A 19,586-nucleotide genomic window follows, 5' to 3' on the forward strand; every position below is an offset into this window, starting at 1 on the left:
GTCTTGAACTGTTTGAGCATGTTCCCAGTACGGCTAAAGCGGGCAGAGAGGAACAGGGAGTTTGCTGGGAACCCCAGAACAGAGGGCATCGGTCTGGTCTTGCATCTAGATTTTGCATTGGTTTTTTGTACATTTGTTTGGCGGTATTCATGCAGTACCTACAATAAACAGCCTCATGCATGAAAATTATGTTTAAGAAAATGTAGGCATTTTGAACCAGCTGCTGGCTTTCCTGTTGACTTTTTGATAGGGAGTATGCTGAGTGGGAAGGTCTTTGGTCCCAAAGGTTGCTGCACAAATCTCTGCCTGCTTTCACCTTGAGTGCTATTAGTCATGTTTGTGCACTTCATGCACTGCAAATGTGGTGTGTGACTTATTTATCCTGTGGTTTTGTGGTGGCTCTTTGGGATGTAAATGTGCTGAGGGGAACATATTTCAACTGTGTTTCTCCAATAATTCAGCTATACACTGTAAATAGCTGGCAATCCTGTTATTAAATCTCAGAAAGTGCCCAAGACAAGGGCACTGCCTTCAAAGTAAGACAGGAAGCATTTGAGCTTGAGTGTTAAAGAAGTGCTCTTAAGGGCAAGAGCAATTAGGCAGAGAAAGGGCCGGGCCGTTAGTATCAAGGGAGGTTACTGATGCGCGGTAAGCACATATCCCCCAGAACGGGCTGGAGACATCAGAAGTAGGAATTGTGTAATGTGAACTCATGCAACATGCACAACATCAGATTGGATGGTGCAGTTGGTCTTTGATTATATTTTTGATGACACATATTAGCTGTTCTCTGCCTGCCTGTGAGAGAGAAAGCTGCCCAGCGCTCCTGGCTTGGCTGCTCTGTGCTGAGCTCACGTATGACATGAGTCGCTGTCTGCCTGCTTGTCACTGACGTCGCAACTATTAGAGGCTATTGGGCCCTCTTGCATCACTTGGAAATGCTTCATAATGGTAATTTTGCCACTGAGGTCAGGATTAAAATGAAGATAATATTTTAAATAATGGATGCCCTAGGCGTTTCAGGATTTGTTTTTTAAAAAAAATTGATATTGCTGGATGACATCACTAAGCGGGACAGCCTGCTTCATGACTCATATGGGAGCAGTAGGCTCTGCTGTGTAGGTGTTTTTGGATTTGTGGGTTTCACGTTGAAGGCTGGCAAGACTAGGAGCTTTAGCTGCAAAACAACTGTGGCTATATCATGGAAAGGAGAGAGCAGATTTGACAGAGGAGAAAGAGGATCTGGCAATGAAGGTGTGAGCAGAAGTGACTGCTGCTTACTGTGCAAAGCATGTTCACTTCAGTGGTAACTCATCCTCCTTTGCTACCTCTGCCCGACACTAGTCTGACTTTTTTTGATGTGGCTTATCCAAATGCAAGATTGTAAGCATTTCAGAAGTGATAAACTGTTTTATTTCTGTCTGGAATTTTCACTGCAGCCTACAGGATTTAGAGGCTCAAATGCTGCTGCAGTTCAAAAAGAGATATTCTGTAGAAGCTGCACCCTCCTGCCTACACACTGAGGGACCTGAAGAAGCTCTCTGGAGCTGCTAGGTGTAGTTTTCTGTCATCGTTTGTATTATAATAATAGAAGCTCTGCAATTGCATCCATAGCAGGCAAGGCTTAGTATCAGTGCAGCAAGACAGCAAAGGCCTCTTTGGAATATGTTTAAAAATATGAAGCCATTTTGTACAATATATTTTCCTAAAGCTGCTTCTAGTTGTACTGAGGATCCTTCCTTGTGGACTGTGAAATGGCGTGTATAAGCACTTACTGTGTAAATACTTGTTGTTTGCCTCTGCTTAACACTTGGCAGTAGATGCTCATCAGATATGGAGCGCTGCACTCTTGGAAAAAATTATATAGGTAAACTTGAAGGCTTGCATAGGCTCTGAAAGGAAACATTCATTTTATTATGCAGAGGTGCGAGTGTCTTATTTTCAGTGTTTGTTATTGATTGCTTCATCCTTGGAAGAAGGATAGCTAGTGTAGCGAGAGCTGGCTTTTTCTTTGGAAAACAGTTCTCCAGCAAGATGCACGCTGTCTCTCCTTCACATTAATTACGTTGCAGTGACTAACTCAAGTTCTTTGCTTTTGGAGGATTGCTCTGTAACCTGTAGCAGCAACGCCTTGGTGTTGCCTTTGTTTCGTTCCCCTCTTTTATTGTGTTTTTGTGTTCAAGCTTCCCACTATAAACGTGTCTCACGCATCTAAAATGTCTCCCTGCGGTTGCTTAAGTGGGAGCATGTGATCTGTTTTGTGATATTGAAAACTGTCAATGGGAGTGTTTGGAGAAGGGGAAGATATGCTTGGAGAGGGGCTGAGCGGGGTGCCAGCGGCCCGAGCCCTTCCCTGGGCCCGGGCCTGGCCCCTGCTGCAGGGCTTCGAGCTCTTCGCCAGGTGTGGAGGGAAACACAGGGAAAATCTGATGCCTTATTATTATTTCTTTCAATGATGATAAAGCCTAAAGGTGAGGTCGGGGCTCTGTTCTGCTAGGTAGCTCACAGAAACGCGGGGATGGCTGTGGCATAGGAGCCTTGCGTTCATGCCTCCGGAGTTCCTGCCTTATTTGTACCCCGTCTCTGCCTTGACATCACCCCATTTCTTACTGGGGTTTACCTATGCATGCCCCCTCCGGGGAGGGGTGAAGCAGTGCGGCGTACTGCCGCCCCTACCTCTTCTACCTCCGCGCAGTCCGAGCTGCTGGGAACAGGGAAGCGGAAATACTCCTCCCCGGCCGGCTGGGACGTTGCTGCACAGACATGGTGACCCCGGGTGTTCGTGGGGGAGGATAACTGTTGCCCTTGGGTATACCGGGAGGAGATAAGAGCATCTTTGGGCACTATTTATGTACACGTATAATCTAATGCTTGTCATAATAATCTCCTCTCCTCCAGCTGAAAGAGGAAGAAATTTGTTCTTCCATAAATCAATAAAGGAGACTTAGTTGCTTACAATTTTACAGCATATATGAGTGACAGCTCTCTTTTCACAATTATTTGATTTTGTAGGTCTGTCATTTATATGTAGTCTGTTACAGGAGATAGCTAATTGGCTGTTGCCTGTTGTTTTTAAAGGTGGTCTTTATAAACTTGTATTTTAAGGGATCTTCTAAAAATGCTAGTACATTAAAAAAGAGTCTAATTCAGTTTATAGTCTTTTTTCAAGATGAATGGAAACTGGCTTGACTGAAAACTGAGATTCGACACTGTACTACACCCACCCAAAATCAAGGAAATCCAATTCAAAACGTGAATCTCTATCTCAGTTACAAATAAACAGAATAGCTGTGGAAAAAGGATCAGATTTTATGTTCGAGAAAGTGAGCCGTTGGTTTGGGAAAATTGTTTGAGGATAGATGGGGAGGCTGTTTGCTGCCTCCCAGTCAGATCTAGAAGTGTACATGAATCCATGCTTTTTCAGTAATTTTTTTTCCTTTTCCCCCCTGTGCTTCTTTCAGTTTCCTCTGTGTTTCAGAGCAGATGAATGGGTTTTTATGCATAATGTGAAATTCCACTTAGTCTTTTGAGAGATCTGAAGGACAAATATCATCTTCAAAGTTTTTGCACAAGCTCCTTCATATTGTGATCCTCAGCGACATTCCCCAGACACAGATGCTTCTGAGCGACTGGTTTCTGAGACCTTCAAAATTGCATAATGTGGCAGATACATCAGCTTTGAAGGACTTGTTCATATTCAGTTTGGTGTTCCCAACAACCTCTGTCACCCTGCCTGGCCTCCTCAGATCGCTCTGCAAAGACTCTGGTTTTCTTGGGGGCGAACTTGGGGGAAGAACTTGCTCCTTCGTCGAGCCCAGAGCTGGACGGAGCTCCTTCACAAAGCTTGGTGCAAACACCTTTCCTGCAGTTGTGGTTACCTCCTTTTTTCCTCTACAGAGAAGATCTGCTTTGAATTTGTCTGTCTCAGAGCAGTAATCCTGCATACATATTGTTTAGATCTATTTGCAAGAACTGTCCCCATTGATTGAGAAAGTAACATTTCAAATTCTGTGGGGGAGAAATTGCCGAAGTTTTTGTATTTTCAACATCAGATTAGCATATTAGAGTTAGGAGCTGAATCAAAATATCTAATCCACTTTGCATTCCCTGTTTGATCTTTTATTTCGGCCTTTTGAAGTGGAATTGTTGTCCTCCGGAAGCAGAGCAATATTGTGTGACTTACTAGGCTTCTCCCATGAAATAGAAAAGTAACATTCCAATAGCTATTGGATCAGCATTAATGCCAGAGAGCTGTACTGGAAAGAGGTTATGGTCATCAACTCCGTTACTGAATGGCCTCTAAATTATTTGCCAGAAAAGGAAATAGACGCGTGACTGCTGGGAGCAATTTGGGAAGGTGCTGTGTTGCCTGTTCTCCCTTGAAAGAGCAACCGATTTCCATGAAACAGGAATGGTCCAAACTTGTTGGCTTGGCGCCTTGGATTGAAGTTTCTTGCTTTCCCTTTCTTTTTCTTTTCCATCTCCTCTTGGCCTCTTTCTGCCCCACAGCGGCAGCCTTGGGGGCCGGGCAGGGGCACGGGCATGCACACTGCTGCATCCGGATTGTCTGCTGGGGGCTGCGGACAGAAAAATGGGCAATGGAATGCATTTTTTTGCTGCCTTTCAAGGGTAGTAAAGCTACCTAAAAGAGAGCTCTGTTTAGAGAGATTTGTAACAGAGGCCTTACAAGTCAAGTCGATTTGATTCTTAGGGTGCTAAAGTGTGAACTTGCAAAAAGCATAGTAAGAATTTCTCACCACTTGGCACCTTATCCTCTGTGGCTGAGTGAGTAGTTGATCCACTCTGCATGCTAACACCAGGCTCTAATTTTGGATCGCAGGGTCTATGAGGAGTACAGCTCTTGGCTTGCTATAATTTACTTACGGCAAATAGGGGAAACTGGTGCATAAACTTCTCTCCCAGTGAGGCAGACATCTGCCTTCACTAGCAAGGAATCTCATACTACGAGAATGCACTCAAAACAAACTGCGGTACGATACAAGACAAGCGCTTTAAATACTCTTTTAAAACATATAGGTGTTTGGAATTTTGTTCTGAAATAAACTGAAAGTCACGTGACTTGTGTAATATGGCTTACTGTTCTAGCATAAAAAGTGCATTTTGAATTTATTGAGCTGATTTTGCTCACATTTGTTTGGTTCAAGTAAGCAGTAACTCAGAGGGGAATCAGGTCTCCTGCTTGTACTCTCCTGTTGTTTGGAAGGGTGAATTCACAGCTGCATAAATCTCATAAAAGGTTCAAAGCTCTGCAGTAGAAGTATTAATAAAGAACAAAGCCATAAGCAGCTTGTGTCATCTGGGATGCGTGTCAGCCTGACATATTATCCATTGAGTGCTTTGTTTGCATTTACTTAGGCGTTGTAGTTCCCAGGGTAGCTGGGGCACAGCTCTGTCCCCTTGTGGCTGATCCCTGTCTTTTGGAGACAGAAGTGGGGCCAGCTCCATGCAGCAGCCCCGCTCTGGAGGGGTCCCTACTGCTCCTGGTTTGGGCCATCTTCTGTCGCTTTTGCGTGAGTTAGGGCTTGGTATGTGGCTTCCTTTAAAAATAAAAGGAAGTTAATTTCAGTGTTTTTAAACCAAAGACTGGAAAAGGATTTGGGGAGGGGAGCAAATCAGGAAAAGAAAAGAAATGTGTCAGTGTTGCCAGCTCACAGGGCAGCTGGAGTATCAAGCAGCAAATAGCGGTAACTAAATAACAGCAACACAGAGTAGCTAAAATGAGGCATGTTATCCTCTGGCTATGACAACATTGTGGTGCTCCAGCTGAGGACCCAGCACACGCAGCTGCTTTAATCAATAGCAGTGTGACCCTCTGGGGCCCGTGAGCCTGCACCGACCGGGAGTCCTGGGAAAGAGAGTCTAGCTCCAGAGTGTCGGCGTAGCCAAGCTCGTTGTTTTTATCTGAGTTCACAGGAAAATTATTTTAGATCATCTCAGCACTTTAAACGTTTTGGTAAGTGTTAATATACTTTCAGTGCAGTGGAAATAATTACCATATGGCTGTAAGATTTGCCATCTGTCCAGAGACACTAGAATACAATTAGTCCATGTAGTCCATTTATCAATCTATAAGTGACGGATGTTCACAGTCCTGGCAACTTCGGCTGCTGACAGAATCAGAGCTTCTCTAGGCCTACCTGTCTGGCCTTATTACAATCAATATATAAATAAGATGGAAAAAACTCCACCATTCACCTGGGTCCTTTGCCCTTGACAGAAAGAAAAAAGTCTACACTGGTGTAAAGGAGACTGAGGAAATGTTACACCTTAGTTTTTGTAAGTACTAATTGGATTTTTACATCTAGTAAACCTTAATTTTATAAGACAAAACCAGCTTTACTTGCATTCTTTCAGTCAAGAAATACCAGTAGGACAGTGTGTGTTACACGGGGGAAAAAAAATATTATTAAATGCTGCCCTGTTGTATTAACATATGAAGCACACAAAGTTAAATGTTAGAAACATAAGAAATGTGATCATTAGCATCATATGTTTAAGCAGATTTTATTCTTCCAAGGTTTCTTGTTTGGCTTTAAAAGAATGAGAAGATGACTTTTTGGCATGGTGAATATTTTTTGGAAATAAGGTCAGGTCTTTTTTATTTTTAAATTACTAATGATCTGACACGTAAGGGGTCTGATTTTTGAAAGCTACTGAAAATCTAGTCCCTTGGCTGCTTAGAATCGTTAGCCTTTTTAAAACTTGGGTTAGATTCATAATGGATAATACATATCAAAAAAAACCCCTTGGACTTTGTATTTGGGTTTACATATTACCCAGATCACACCTAAACTTACAAGTTTATAATAAAAAATAGGTGATCTTTTGTTTTTTCTATCAGTTTTCAGCCAACCTACACTAATTTTTGAGATTCTGCTAACATAAGAACGTCATTCTTTCACATTATTTGTGCCGTAACATTTAGCCTGCATTACATGGAAAATGATGATACTTCAAGTTAAGTCCTCATGTAGCCCATACCCTCTCATAGCCCACAAAAAAATTGGAGGTGTTTGCATTTAGCAATCAGAGGTGTTGAGAACTTTGGAGGTCAGGGAAAGGCCCAGAAATACGTGGCTGTTGGGATTCAGGAATTTCTGGGATGAGTTTCTCCCTGTATTACCTGCAATTATGAATAGCAGAGTTGGAAGGTGTTCAGGACTTTTTTTTAATACTGTGTTTTCCACTTATAACCTGTTGGCTACGTTTTTTTAGGCTTAATAATCTTCTCTGTGAAGCTCAGGAGATTACCAGAGGATCTTCACTTGTATGCTGGCATTGCTGACAGCTTATTATGCCTTCTTCTGAGATCCCTACTATATAGATCTGATGGCAACAGATGGTATTATATTTTTAAAGATTAAAATTTTCACTGAACAACGTTAGCTCCTACATGTTTGAAATTTCCTTTGTATTTTTAACTTGAAGCAGGAAAAAATGTATCTGTCTTCCAATAACCTTATTGGCTGCTAGTAAATATATTAGGTATAAGAACTGAATCTCCAAGTTCCTTAGAGAATTGCTGCATGACTGTGCTAACAGCAACAAAAATATTAGTATTGTTGATGCTATTATTCTGCTAAAGTTCCCAAACTGTAGAAATCGGCTTTTCTCCAGGTAGTCTAATTTGAACTGTGTTGAGTGTGGAATGAGGCTGGCTTTGGCAGTGCTTCTCTGTGTACTAGCACCTCTCCTTCTCCAGGTAGCACCTGGAGGGGTTCCTGGCTTCAAGCACGGATGCATTTGCACCACGATCTGCATCTTACGTGGGTGATGCCCTGTCCATAGTGCTTCTGGCTCTACATTTGGTGCTTTTGTGTCTCCTAAATGGCCTGTCCCAGGAGGCCGTTGGCTGTGGATGTATTGAGATTGGCTGTGGTGTTGCTAGCTGGCTTGTCCTCAGCATGGGCAAGCTGCAATGCACACCTGAAGTCCAGTGTGGGCATTGCCTTGCTTGCATCTGCCTGATCCTTTTTGGGGTAAACTGTTTGTTCGTTAACTGCCTTTAATTTTTACATGCTCAAGTTCAACTGAAGGTGTGAGTCATTGTGCTAAACCATCTGTCAGCACCCTTGTTCATGTCCTCTCAGAAACGTGAGTGTGTGTTAGACCTCCCAGGTGTTTCGGCAGCCTCTCGGGTGACTGCATGCAGCGCCCTGTGCGCGCGGCACGTTGGGGCTAAGGGCAGGAGGGACGCTGGAGCGCTTCCTCCTGACATCCTGGCTGGAGGAATCCCGTCTTGGATCCTGCAGGCAGTAGATCAAAAAGAGTTATACAACTTGCTCTTTACACTGAACTGATTGCCTTTTTTTTTTTGTTTTGTTTTAGTATAAGTGGAAGAAAAGCCTCAGGGGAGAGTATTTGAATAGTGTATGGGCAAGCATATCAATAATTACATGCATGGATTAGTGCAGAGAAGTACTCCCCTCCAAAGGTCTGCTTAGTTCTGTCGTGCCTGAAATAAGGGAGAGTTTAATCATATTATTTTGCAATAGTGAGGCTTTGATTATGTTACTGATTATAATCAACTTTTCAGATTGTTTGTGCGAAGATAACCTCATCTGGCATTCAAATTCCTATCGCATGGGAAGAGAAGAAAATCCTAAACGTGTTGCCCTGGTGGTGTCAGTGTGTTTTACATGCACAAACACACATAGATGATCTTTTACTTTAATCTTACATCTGCGGGCAAGATATATTTTAATCGTATTTGGAGGCTTTTCTCCAGAATATAATCTCTCCTTTTTTTTAAGTAAACACCAAATTGTGTACGCAACCTCAGACTGTCCCCTGCTTTCTGCAACACAAAGGACCCAGTGCAAAGGATTAATAATAATAATAAAAAGCAAGGACTCAGCTAGCAACGAGGACTCAACTAGCATGGTAAAGAATTTCCCTGATGATTAACAAGTGCAAAATACATGTTCTTCCTCCAAGATTGTATCTACATTATTTTCTCTTCTTTGACTGTTTCTCCCTGATGCTGGCACAAGAACAGTGCCAATTCGAAACAGCAAGGAGGAGGGATGGAGAAGGCTCAGTGTGCACATGTTGCCTGAGGGGGTTGCGGCGCCTCGAGGCCGCGTAGACCTGTTCCAGCCACCGGCACCATCTGCGCCTGGGTGTCCTGCGCCTCGGCACTGCCCAGGCCAGGGCTCTCTAGGGGGCTGTTGCTCCTCTTTTATGGAGGAAGCTCCAAAAAACTCTTTTTTGGACTCTCTGGAGTCTGCTGCCAGGCTGTATATTTTTCTGAATAAAGTATGGGTCGTCTTGCATCTTAAAGCTGCAGATAAAAACCTCAGTGTGCCCATGGGCCTATCCACCTTGCTTGTGCAAATGCTGTCCCTGAAGGCGAGTCAGGGGACGGTGCTCAAGGAACATAGCGTATCTCAAATCTGTGAGCTGCCTCCTTTCCTCTCCTTTTTTGAGGAGGAGAAAAAGAAAAAGTGAGAGGTAACAGACATGGTGCGCCCTGGGTTTGTGTTGGGATAGGAAAGTGTGAGCATCAGAGCAAAAAAGAGGGACTGATTTTGGGCTTTCTTACAAATTTGCACCATCTAGTTCAAGATTTATATTTCCAATTTACAATGAAAATCTGTCAGTGAAATATTACAGTGCAAGCACTACCTTTTTTTTGTGCCAGAGGAGGCTGTGCTAAAAGCATTAACTCTACTGGAACACAGAAGATATGATTTTTAAGCAATCCAGAGAAATATGAAGACTTTGAGGAGTCTCTGTGTTGATACAGCCTCATTTGCCAGCAAGGGCAGGAGAGTCTGTATCTGCCCTAGCAAAGGGGGAAACCAGAGTACCATAATCTATTTTCCTCAATTTTATTGGGTTTGCATTTATCCCTGTGTAAATGAGAGGCCATGTAAACATTTATTGGGTGCAAATACATGGATCCTCTTTCAAAGTCTTCTAAAGGAGAGTCTCTAAAATAATCAAAGTTACACAACCAGTTACACACGCACATGCTTCAAAATAAAATGTCATAATCTTTGCTTTCATATCAGCAGCCTGAATTTGTTTCTTCGAATAGACAGTCTTACCCATAAAGTATTAGTGCAGGGTCCTTTCAGTTCCTGTCACCTGTGTATGTCTTACTCACAGAATATCTCGAAGGTTAATAACCCTCGGGAGGTAGCCCAGTAAGTGAAGTGCAAGCTTTTTCACTGCCCAAGTTAAGCCTTTTAATTTATATATTGACTTCATAAAGGCACGATGGTATTGTGATATCTCACAGATGTTATAGTGATTTTCACTCTGAAAGTTTTCATTCTGAAGATCTATTGTTTTGGACTCAGCTGCAAATCTAAAATGAATTTAATTAACATCTGTAACTAAAGAGGAACTTATTGTTAAAAGTAGCTAGTTTTTTTCTAGATTTTTTTGTATCTAAGTAACTGGAACTATTACATGTCCTACAAACGCAAGAGAAACTTTTGCTAATTACAGTCTGTCTGTCTGAAATAAGAGTTCCTTTAAAAGAAGAGAGCTAAAAAGATGGCATGAATTTATTGCATTTCTGCAGGTGAGTTGGTATCAAATGCAGTATAAAGTGGACACTAAAGAATCATGATTGTGGTTATTTGAATCAGTTGCATGACCTTGCCCTCAATTAGCACTGCTGTTGAATTCAGAGCTTCTTTTCAAATGAGGATGTGAGTACAAAACGCACATGAATTTTAGCAACCGAAAAATCACAGACAGACTTTGAAACTGAGTGTAATATACTTAAACAGCTTTATCTCTTTTTTGTTTTTACCTTTTTAGGTATGGTGTAATCTTTGTCCAAATAGTCTGGGTTTTTCAAAAATTGTTCCACTTACCCTCCTTACCCTGCAGCAAAAAGATACCTGCAAATGCAGTATTTGGATTTTGGAGTACTAACGAATGCAGTTTAAACAGTTCCCGCATTTGTTTACAGAGAAAAATGCGAAAATCAAGGGCAGTTGCCCCCTGCTAGCCCAGCCCGTTGCTCTGGCCCCATTCCCCTTCCTCCCATGGGATGGCTGCGGGGGCCTCCCTTTTCTGTCTCAACTCCATTGCCTTCATCTCCTGTCCTGCTTTGCGCAGGGTTTCTTCTCCATCCTTGCACCTAATTTCTGCTTTGGAAATACTCAAGTGAGAAGGGCTGCTCCCATTTGAGGACAAACAGGTGCTAATTGGGCCTGGTTAAGAGGTACTATATGGCCTCGCAGCCCGGCCAGGGTGCTGGAGCGGGGCAGAAAGTGGGGAGGCTGAGCCGCTTTCAGGCTGCGCAGTCCAGCTGCTGGGTCCGCTCCTCCTGCCCGCGGGAGGGTGTTTCGCAGGGCCTGGCAACCTACCTGCCCCTCAGTCATGTGGGAGAAACTTCTAACGTGGCTAATAGCTTCTCTCTCATCTGTGAAGACTTAATTTTTTACAATAGCCTCTTTTGTTGAGTGGTGAATATTCGAATGTTGATACAGCTTTTTTAGTTAGCATAGTTCAAAACTTCCCCGAATGGAAGATCTGATATAAAACCGTCCTACCAAGTTAGTGATAGCAAAGCTGCGGAGCAGCAGAAGTGAGGCTATTTGACTTTTTTTTTTTTCCCCCCAGATTTGCTGCTGGCTCTGTTACCCGGGATGCCATCTCGCTCTTTGCAGCAGTTTCCTCAGGTGTAAAATGGAGCCATTACCCACCTGCTTCCCTCATGCTACGCATTTTGCAGCCTTGCGAGTTGACACAAGCTCTTTCCCTTCTGATCGCTCTCTGAGCTGGCGGCAGGCACTCTGACTTGCCTGTTGGGTCTGATGCAATCTGACTGACCCAAATTAATTAGTGTACACCAGTTTGGGAAGGTAGCAAGCTGCCTACTTTCATAATGCCGGTTTGTGGCTGTATCTGTAAAACGCGCGAGGTTTACGTTTGCCTCTGTGCAGCCCCGTGCTGTGCTGCCTGACAGCAGGAATGAATGCCTAGAAAACCTAGCTGCTTTCTCATGGATAGTACACGCAAGTCTGTTTAGATTTTGGGCAGCTGAGTCTCAGAAAGGTGTGAAATCAGCTTTATTAAAAAACAAACAAATACAAAAAATACAAAAAAACTTCCCTAGCTTTCTACTTGAATATTCAACTTAACAGCTGTCACCCTGCCCGCATGCCTTGTCCGCAAACTAACTCCACGCGTGAGCTCTCCCAACCTTGCCCTGAGAGCCCTCGAGGCGTGCCCGTCCCCGTCCGTGCGTGCTCGTGCCGCCCGGCCCGCGCTGCCCATCTGGGCTCCGGCGCGGAGCCACGCGCACGCCTGCGACGTGTGCTGGGGTCCCGGTGCCGCAGAGGTCCGGGCTGAGGCACCTGCATTTGCCTCATTCGCAACAAGCGTGAGGGGGATCTGCCCGTCTTGGCTTCTCAGGGAGTGAGACTAGGAGCGGGTCCTCTAATCGCTGTCCTTCCTCATCGTGAAGAAGCTAATTCATGCGTTTTTCCACTTAATGAAAAAAAATTGGGTACGAAACCAAGAACCTTCAGTATGTGTGGCCGACAGGCTGAGGGTTACCTGATTCTCTCTCTTGTTTTGAGGAGAGATTCATTTTTGTGGATAAACTTCAGCCAGTGTGCTAATTACCGGGTGTGGTAACATGAAGCGTAATTTTTCCCTGAGGTGGGGCTGTGTGCTTCGTTAGACGTGTGCCTTTACTCTGATTTGGGTGTTTGGGGAGTGGTGTGGGTTTTGTCTTGTTTTGTTAAGTGTGAGATATGCACGTATGAACAGATGAGGTTTTGCTTGGATAGACGAAGTGGTATTTTTACAGGTGATTTTTTAGGAATCATTATTAGTCTGGCCTTTTACCCGGATGAGTATTTCAAATATGAGAAAAATCTTGCTGCCTGCGAGGATCCTCACTGCTGGGGTGGCATCTGGATCCTCTCCTCCGAGAGCCGAGGAGAGGTGGCTGGAGAGCTTGTAGCCTTCAAGCTATAAGAGATACTTGTTCTGATTGATTTGGGACCGAAGCCGCGTGCTCGGCTCACTGATGTGCTGTTAGCTTTTGGAGCTGTGCATGCGTTTGTTGGAAGTCAGAGGCACGGGAGGCAGAGGCTTTTGGGCCGGTGTCGGGACCTCGGTCGCACGCAGGGAGCGATGCGGCCGTCAGGGCGCTGCGGGGAGATCTCTGCGTGCTGCTAGCTAAATCTGGCGGGGGGAGTAATACAGATGCAACGCTTTCCTTCCTAGCAGTGTTGCTTGTTTTTAAGCTACCATAAATACGTTTGGCACTCCAAATTAGACTAACGTACAGATTTGAGGTTTGTTCTTTTTGTTTATTGTGCTGCCAGTACGGCAGCAGTGGCAATGCTTGATCCAAATAACTATTGACACCATGTTTATCATGTTGCATTTAGCGAGTACAAATCTTTGTATCCAGATGAGTGGCTGCAGTGATGGGGAGGGCTACGTCACAGTCTAGGATTTTGTGCTAGTACCTGCTCTTTTTCTTTCTTGGAAGATCCTTAATATCTAATGCTTGTTATAGCACATCGCTGTAGATCTTTTGGTGCTGTCAGGTAGGATAAATATCAATGCGTGCATGAAGATGGCCTGTAGCAGGAAGTACCATGTTCCAAAAATTACCCTGATGTGCTGTTTAGAGGCATGTGCATCCTGTACCAAATGTCAGTTATAATATGAGGACATATTTTGAAAAAATACCTTTATTCAGACTGGCAAATTAAACTGTTAATGCAAAGCTCTCTATTGTCGGCGCGGGGATAGCACAAATAATCCTCAGAAAACTGAGCATCCTTTTAATGTAGCATTGCATGTGATGTATAGGAAACTTTTCACAAAGCGTTCAAATATTTCCGTCTCCACCATAATACCAGGCAAAATTTCTATCACAAACATCTTTGTCATTCCAGCTTCTACAACTAAAGGAGCTGCTTCGTTCTTTTTACTTATTGTTCAGCCAACAGAGTGGCCGCCTGACAGACATTTAACATTTAGCGTATTTAAAGGAACCCAGATCATGACCTCTGGGCAAGTCCACGAGTCAAAATATTGCACTTATTACCAAAAAGTCGCTCAAAACTGTGAACATTCCCGTAATCAAGACCGTGTTCCAGAGCAGTGAGAGGCTGCGGGCAGCCCCTGCGTGTCGCTCGCTCCCCAAGGCTTGGGCTCGCTCAGCAGCGTGATCCCAGACGCCGGCCGGGCCGGAGCTTTCTGAGCCGTGGCTCTGTCAGCCGCAAAGGTCCCGAAGCTTGAGGACGTTGCCATGCTGGCTTTAAATCAGCAAAGATCATTTATAGCTGAAGTAATTTAAATCACTGGTTACATTCGTGATTCAAATACTAAACAAGAAACTTTGAATTAAATAATTTGAACTTTTCGTAAGAGAAAGCCTGTTCCTGTTGATTAGGAACAGCAATATAAAACATGTGGTTTGCAGTGCAGCTAGTTATACACTCATAAAATTTGGCATGGTTATACATTAATCAGAGAGCAATAATGTATCTCACACAGCTGTGGATACAGTTCATTAGCTTTAGAGTCTTAGTTTTTCTTTTTCAATCCTTAGGAAAAGGTTAATGACATATTTCTTAATTAATAGAGAATGATTTCTTTTGACTTGAGATTGTCTCAAATGACACGAGGATGGAAGTTAGAAGTCAGCTAGGATGCAAAAAACCATGGCTTGAAAATTGTAATAGTATTTATAAACCATGCTGGTCACAGAAACTCCTCCCACCACTAAAACTCATCAAAGTGTATTTTCTATCTTAATCTGCATTATTAAACAAAGAACTATAACTGTTAACTATAGTTTAGGCCTCCATCTGCTAGATTTCCAGTAGTTTTACTTTAAGCACTGGATGTTACTGTCAAATTGATTTAAAAACAGATTTTTTTAAAAAGGAAAATGTATTTAATCCATCATTAACAACTTTGGTTAAAATTCATGATATTTTAAACATTCATAAATTCCCTTTTCTTTTGATTTACAACTTCCACAACTCTGGTAGCTAGAAATACTATTACTGCCTGCGTCCCCAGTAAAACCGACAATTTCACATAATGACCGCATTACAGGAGCTCAGACATCAGATAATAACACAGGATGTGCTACAAGAATTTCAAGTTAGCAATGCTGTTTTTTTTAAATGTAAAACTTAATAAATCTCTGATAAAACAAAAAGGAGAGAAATCCTGGAAAATTAAATAATTCCTCTATCAATGAAGTGCTTTCTTGAATGTCAAAAGTTGCAAGTAACAATCTCCATTTGGAGGTCTGTCAGGCCATGGTTAAATGTTGAAAAAGCACATGATCAGCAGTGTTTCAACTGAAGATCAAATGCTACAGTTTTATAGCTGCATGTATAGGCTTCACTGGTCAGAAGAGTTTGGGGGCCCCTGAATGCGGACATTTATCCCTCATATTAGAAGTTGTGCCACTGGAGTTCATTAGTAGCAAAACTGCCGAATTTGCAAATCTGGATCAGCAATACAGAAAGTGAGCTGTAGTCCTGTCTCTGGCTGTGTTGGGCTCACCGGCTGTGCTCAGGGGTTTGCATTTCTTGGGGAGAAGCAGAGTGCAGACCTGCGAGTGAATCCGGCAGCAACGATGGGACAGAGCAGGAGTGGGCTGTGAGCAGAAGAGGCACAGCCAGAGGAGCGTCGTGGCAAAATGCCTCTTCTTGTCTTGATTACTACAAGCCAAAGCTGGGCTAGCCTTATGGGAGGGTGCATCTCATGGGAGGCTTTGTCTGTTCCCGTGAGTCAAAAATCTGTCTTGGGCTTCGATTTCCTCTAGAGCCGTCTCTGGCAGAAAGGTCAGAGGAGTAGATGAAGAGGAACGAACTGGCCTGACACATCTTGAATGTGTTAAAACACTTAACTTTTTTTAATAGTATATCAACTAGCAAATTGCATGACCAATAGGGCTGCTGTTTGCACCTAGGAAGACGAAGTGTGTTTTTCTTGTTTGTTTGTTTTAATAATCATAAAGGTTAGAAACGCAGTCGAGTTTTGCCTTTATTTTTTAATGAAAGCCACAAAGGAATGGTTCGATGGCTATTTCAACACCTGAACGTTATTTTCCATTAGTTTAGCCACTTGGATGCAGGTATACAGCTCATGTTGACAGCAGTAGTTGCTGTAAGACTTCTGGAAAAAATGGAATTTTTTTGTTTTTCACTTCGTTCTACTTTCATTATATCCAGATTTGCTGTATATGGTTACTGCCAAGAGGCTAGGCAAAATTTCAACATTGTTTTCTAGTGTTGCTAATATGACTTAACAGAAGTGCAATTGTTGTGGGGTGAGTTTTCAGGAAGGAAAAATCTGAAACTTTTGAAAATTTAGCCTGAAATATGTAGGTCATATTAGCATTAGCAGAAAACATTTATTAATAGAATCCACTAAAACTCAGAGCAAAGTAAAAAGGAGAAGTTCTCCTTTTACTTAGCTTCACTCAGAGAATGTATATATTTTTAGAGTAAAAGAGTAAGTAGCTTGGGGGAAACTCCCTGCATTCCTTATTGCAAAAAACCCACTGTCACTCAATTGACACTTTGTGCATTTTATGGGAAGGTAGCAGAAAGTTCAGTTGCTCTTATTTGCTTCATAAAAAGGTGACCTTCATGGCCTTTACGCTGTTAATCCTGTGTATGATTGAAAGAAAAGATACAAAGACCTATCCCTCTTTTTCTAGCGAAGGACTGCACTGGGGCAACATGCACTGGGTGACCCTGCTTGAGCAGGGAGGTTGGACTAGATATCTCCAGAGGTCCCTTCCAACCTCAGCCGTTCTGTGATTATGTGATATTAGTGTACGAAATGAGAGTCAGATTCAGTGAGCTACTGATAAGGAAGAGCTGGAGTAAATGATACTCTTTCACAGCTGTAATATGACAGTCCTATTATATTTTAAATTTATTTCATGTAAGTGCTTTACTGAGTTCAGCACAGCTGTCTATCCAGAAACTTGCTTGTCAGCCCCTGGCGAATGTAAAACTTTGCATATATCTTGCAAAGAAAAAAAAAAAGTTTCATTTTCTCCTTTTTTAGGCCTTATTGGGCTTTGCAAGATCCCACCATCTTTCCTGAGCTAATCCTACAGTTAGATTGCTTCATCTGTGTAATATTAGTAAATTTAGTTTCCGTGATTTTAATATTGATTTTTAGCGTGATTACTTTTTAATTACTTGTAATATAGCAGCATTTAACAGTTAAGATTGTGCTTGATGTTGTATACAGTTCCTACATACAGTCCCTGAAGTTGTTATACTCTAAAAAAGCGGAGGTGGATGTAAGAGTTGAAGATTATAGAAACATTAATAAAAACATAATGCCAAAACCCCAGGACTGAGAATAATAGAAAATAATTATTTATATGAATAGAAAAGAATAACAGATGAGGGAGAGAGAGATCTGTGGCCTTTCACCTAGCGCTCCTCATTTGCTTTTTGCACGATTCTGAATGGTGGCCTCTTCAGTTTGCATGTGGTAAATATTTTGGGGAGTTAACAATGATGGACTCTGTTGTAATATAATTATTTTTGAATCCTGTCATCATTCTGTCAAGTTGAACTATTAATAATATAATATTTTGTGCATGGTAAGAATATATTGAATAATAGACTTGATATATATCATTATTTACTGTAGCTTTCAAGAACTAAACAGAAAAAATATATTTATAAATACAGTAGATCTTGATTTACAGATCACTTCCACTTCTAAATTTGAATTAAAGGTGTAATTTGCAATGCATTTAATTTTAGAGCCTTTATATAAGTCTCCATTTTGATCTTGAACCTAGATGACTTTGTTTTGTATCACATTTTGTTCTTTTGGTCCTGCATCTTCTCTGCTCTTACGTGTGGTTCACATTGCCACATGCATAAGATAAAACCAAAACCCCTGATTTTGAGTGAAATCTTGTTGTGTAAAAACACCCGCAGGTTTATAAAGCTATTGAGTGGGGTGTCAGAGGCAGTATTTCACCCGCAGATACCGCTTGTTGCTCTGAAATGCAATATAGGGTTTTTGGAAGTGTGTTTTTTTCCCCTCATTTCCCAAGATGATTAACTACTTTTTCATCTGATGAAATTTTCATGCACATGCATAGAACAGTTTGATTTCTGAGGGGAGAGATTTTAATATTTCAATAATTATACCATGCCTTTACTCTGCTAGAGTTATTGGGGCATCCGCAGAGAGGTTCTGGCTCTAAGCGACTCACGTGAATGAGCTGTAGGAGGAAAGGCATCCACGTGGAGTCTGTTGTTGTCGTTAGCAAAATTTGTGCACTGGGAAAGGATGCATGCAAGTGTCCTTTCCTTGAAACAAGTATGGTCAATTTTGAGAAAAAGGTAGGGTACCCAATTAATATAACACGGGGAGAAAAACTGGCCTCATGCTGCTGATCACCTCCTGGGCCTCTGGCAATGACTCAGGACGCTGAGAGTCACATCACGTGGCCAAGTCAAGGCCATGGTCATTGTTACCCTCTGCCTTGCAAGACTGGGCGTCACGCTTTGCCATGCCCAGGTGAGCTGGGGCCTCTCCCAGGGACTTACGCCTGTGTTTCTTCTGTCCCTCCCTATTCCAGAGAGCAGCCCATCTTCACCACCAGAGCCCACGTCTTCCAAATCGACCCCAGCACGAAGAAGAACTGGGTGCCTGCAAGCAAGCAGGCTGTAACTGTTTCCTACTTCTATGACAGCACGAGAAACAGCTACCGGATTATCAGCGTGGATGGAGCCAAGGTAGGAGGCTGGTGGGACCCCGGCACGTTTGTGTGTGGCGAGAGCCATGGCTATCACAGCTAGCCATGGATGGGCTGCGTCAAACACGTAACTTCATAAACGCTCCGTTTTTCATATAACCAATTATAAATGCTTGTAGTGATAAAGGTTCTAATTGAAAAACATGGGGCACGTTAAAAGTGGTTTTACCCAACTTAATTGACCCAGACAGGATTTCACCTCTAATGGGTTTGACTTCTTTACTATCTTAATGAGCGAACAGCTTTAAGTGTCAAAATTGAGTCTATAGTACAGTACCTAAAACTACCACCTGTACTAAGTAGGTAATGCTGAGGCTTTCTTGGTGGCAAAATGTCCTTTTTAAAGGGAACAGAGACACAGATGTGTGCAGACTAGAGCTTTTAATTTAAATGCCAACTGCGTATTCACTTTTGCCTAGTTGAAAGGTTTATAGGTTAGCATTTAATTTTCTGCAGTTTTCACACTGGAGTTCTTCAGCCTTGGGTGACAAATTAGGCATGAAGGCTCCCCCTCCCCATCTTTTTTTCTTACTTTGTCATGTATTGCCAGATAGTATGCTGATGTATGTCTTTTTAAGAATCATGATTAGTTGGACTGAATGATGGATTAGACAACCATTTTTATTATATACTAGATTCACCGCTCTGATTAGTTCCTCTGAAGTTATTTCTAAGTGACCGTTTTCCTTAGCAAACTGCAGTCAGAGGTATGAGTTAAAACATTTCATTCTTGTACAAAACTCATTGGTCATTTCTGTCAAAGCACAGAACTCAGAATAACGTGACAAGTTTCGAGTCTGTTATCCAT

At 42.5% G+C, this 19,586-nt stretch overlaps 1 protein-coding gene across 4 annotated transcripts in view; it reads left to right on the forward strand.

The window, feature by feature from the left end:
* The window catches only part of HOMER2 (homer scaffold protein 2), an 84,607-nt gene that overhangs the window by 21,592 nt on the left and 43,429 nt on the right, over positions 1-19,586 (forward strand). For all 4 annotated transcript variants that reach the window (XM_068958011.1, XM_068958010.1, XM_068958012.1 and 1 more), the window contains one exon: positions 18,602-18,758. In XM_068958011.1, the coding sequence (XP_068814112.1) occupies positions 18,602-18,758 (157 nt within the window). The remainder of the gene's footprint in view (positions 1-18,601; positions 18,759-19,586) is intronic.

The sequence above is a fragment of the Struthio camelus genome, chromosome 12 (assembly GCF_040807025.1).
Source record: "Struthio camelus isolate bStrCam1 chromosome 12, bStrCam1.hap1, whole genome shotgun sequence".
Classification (NCBI taxonomy): Eukaryota; Metazoa; Chordata; class Aves; order Struthioniformes; family Struthionidae; genus Struthio; species Struthio camelus.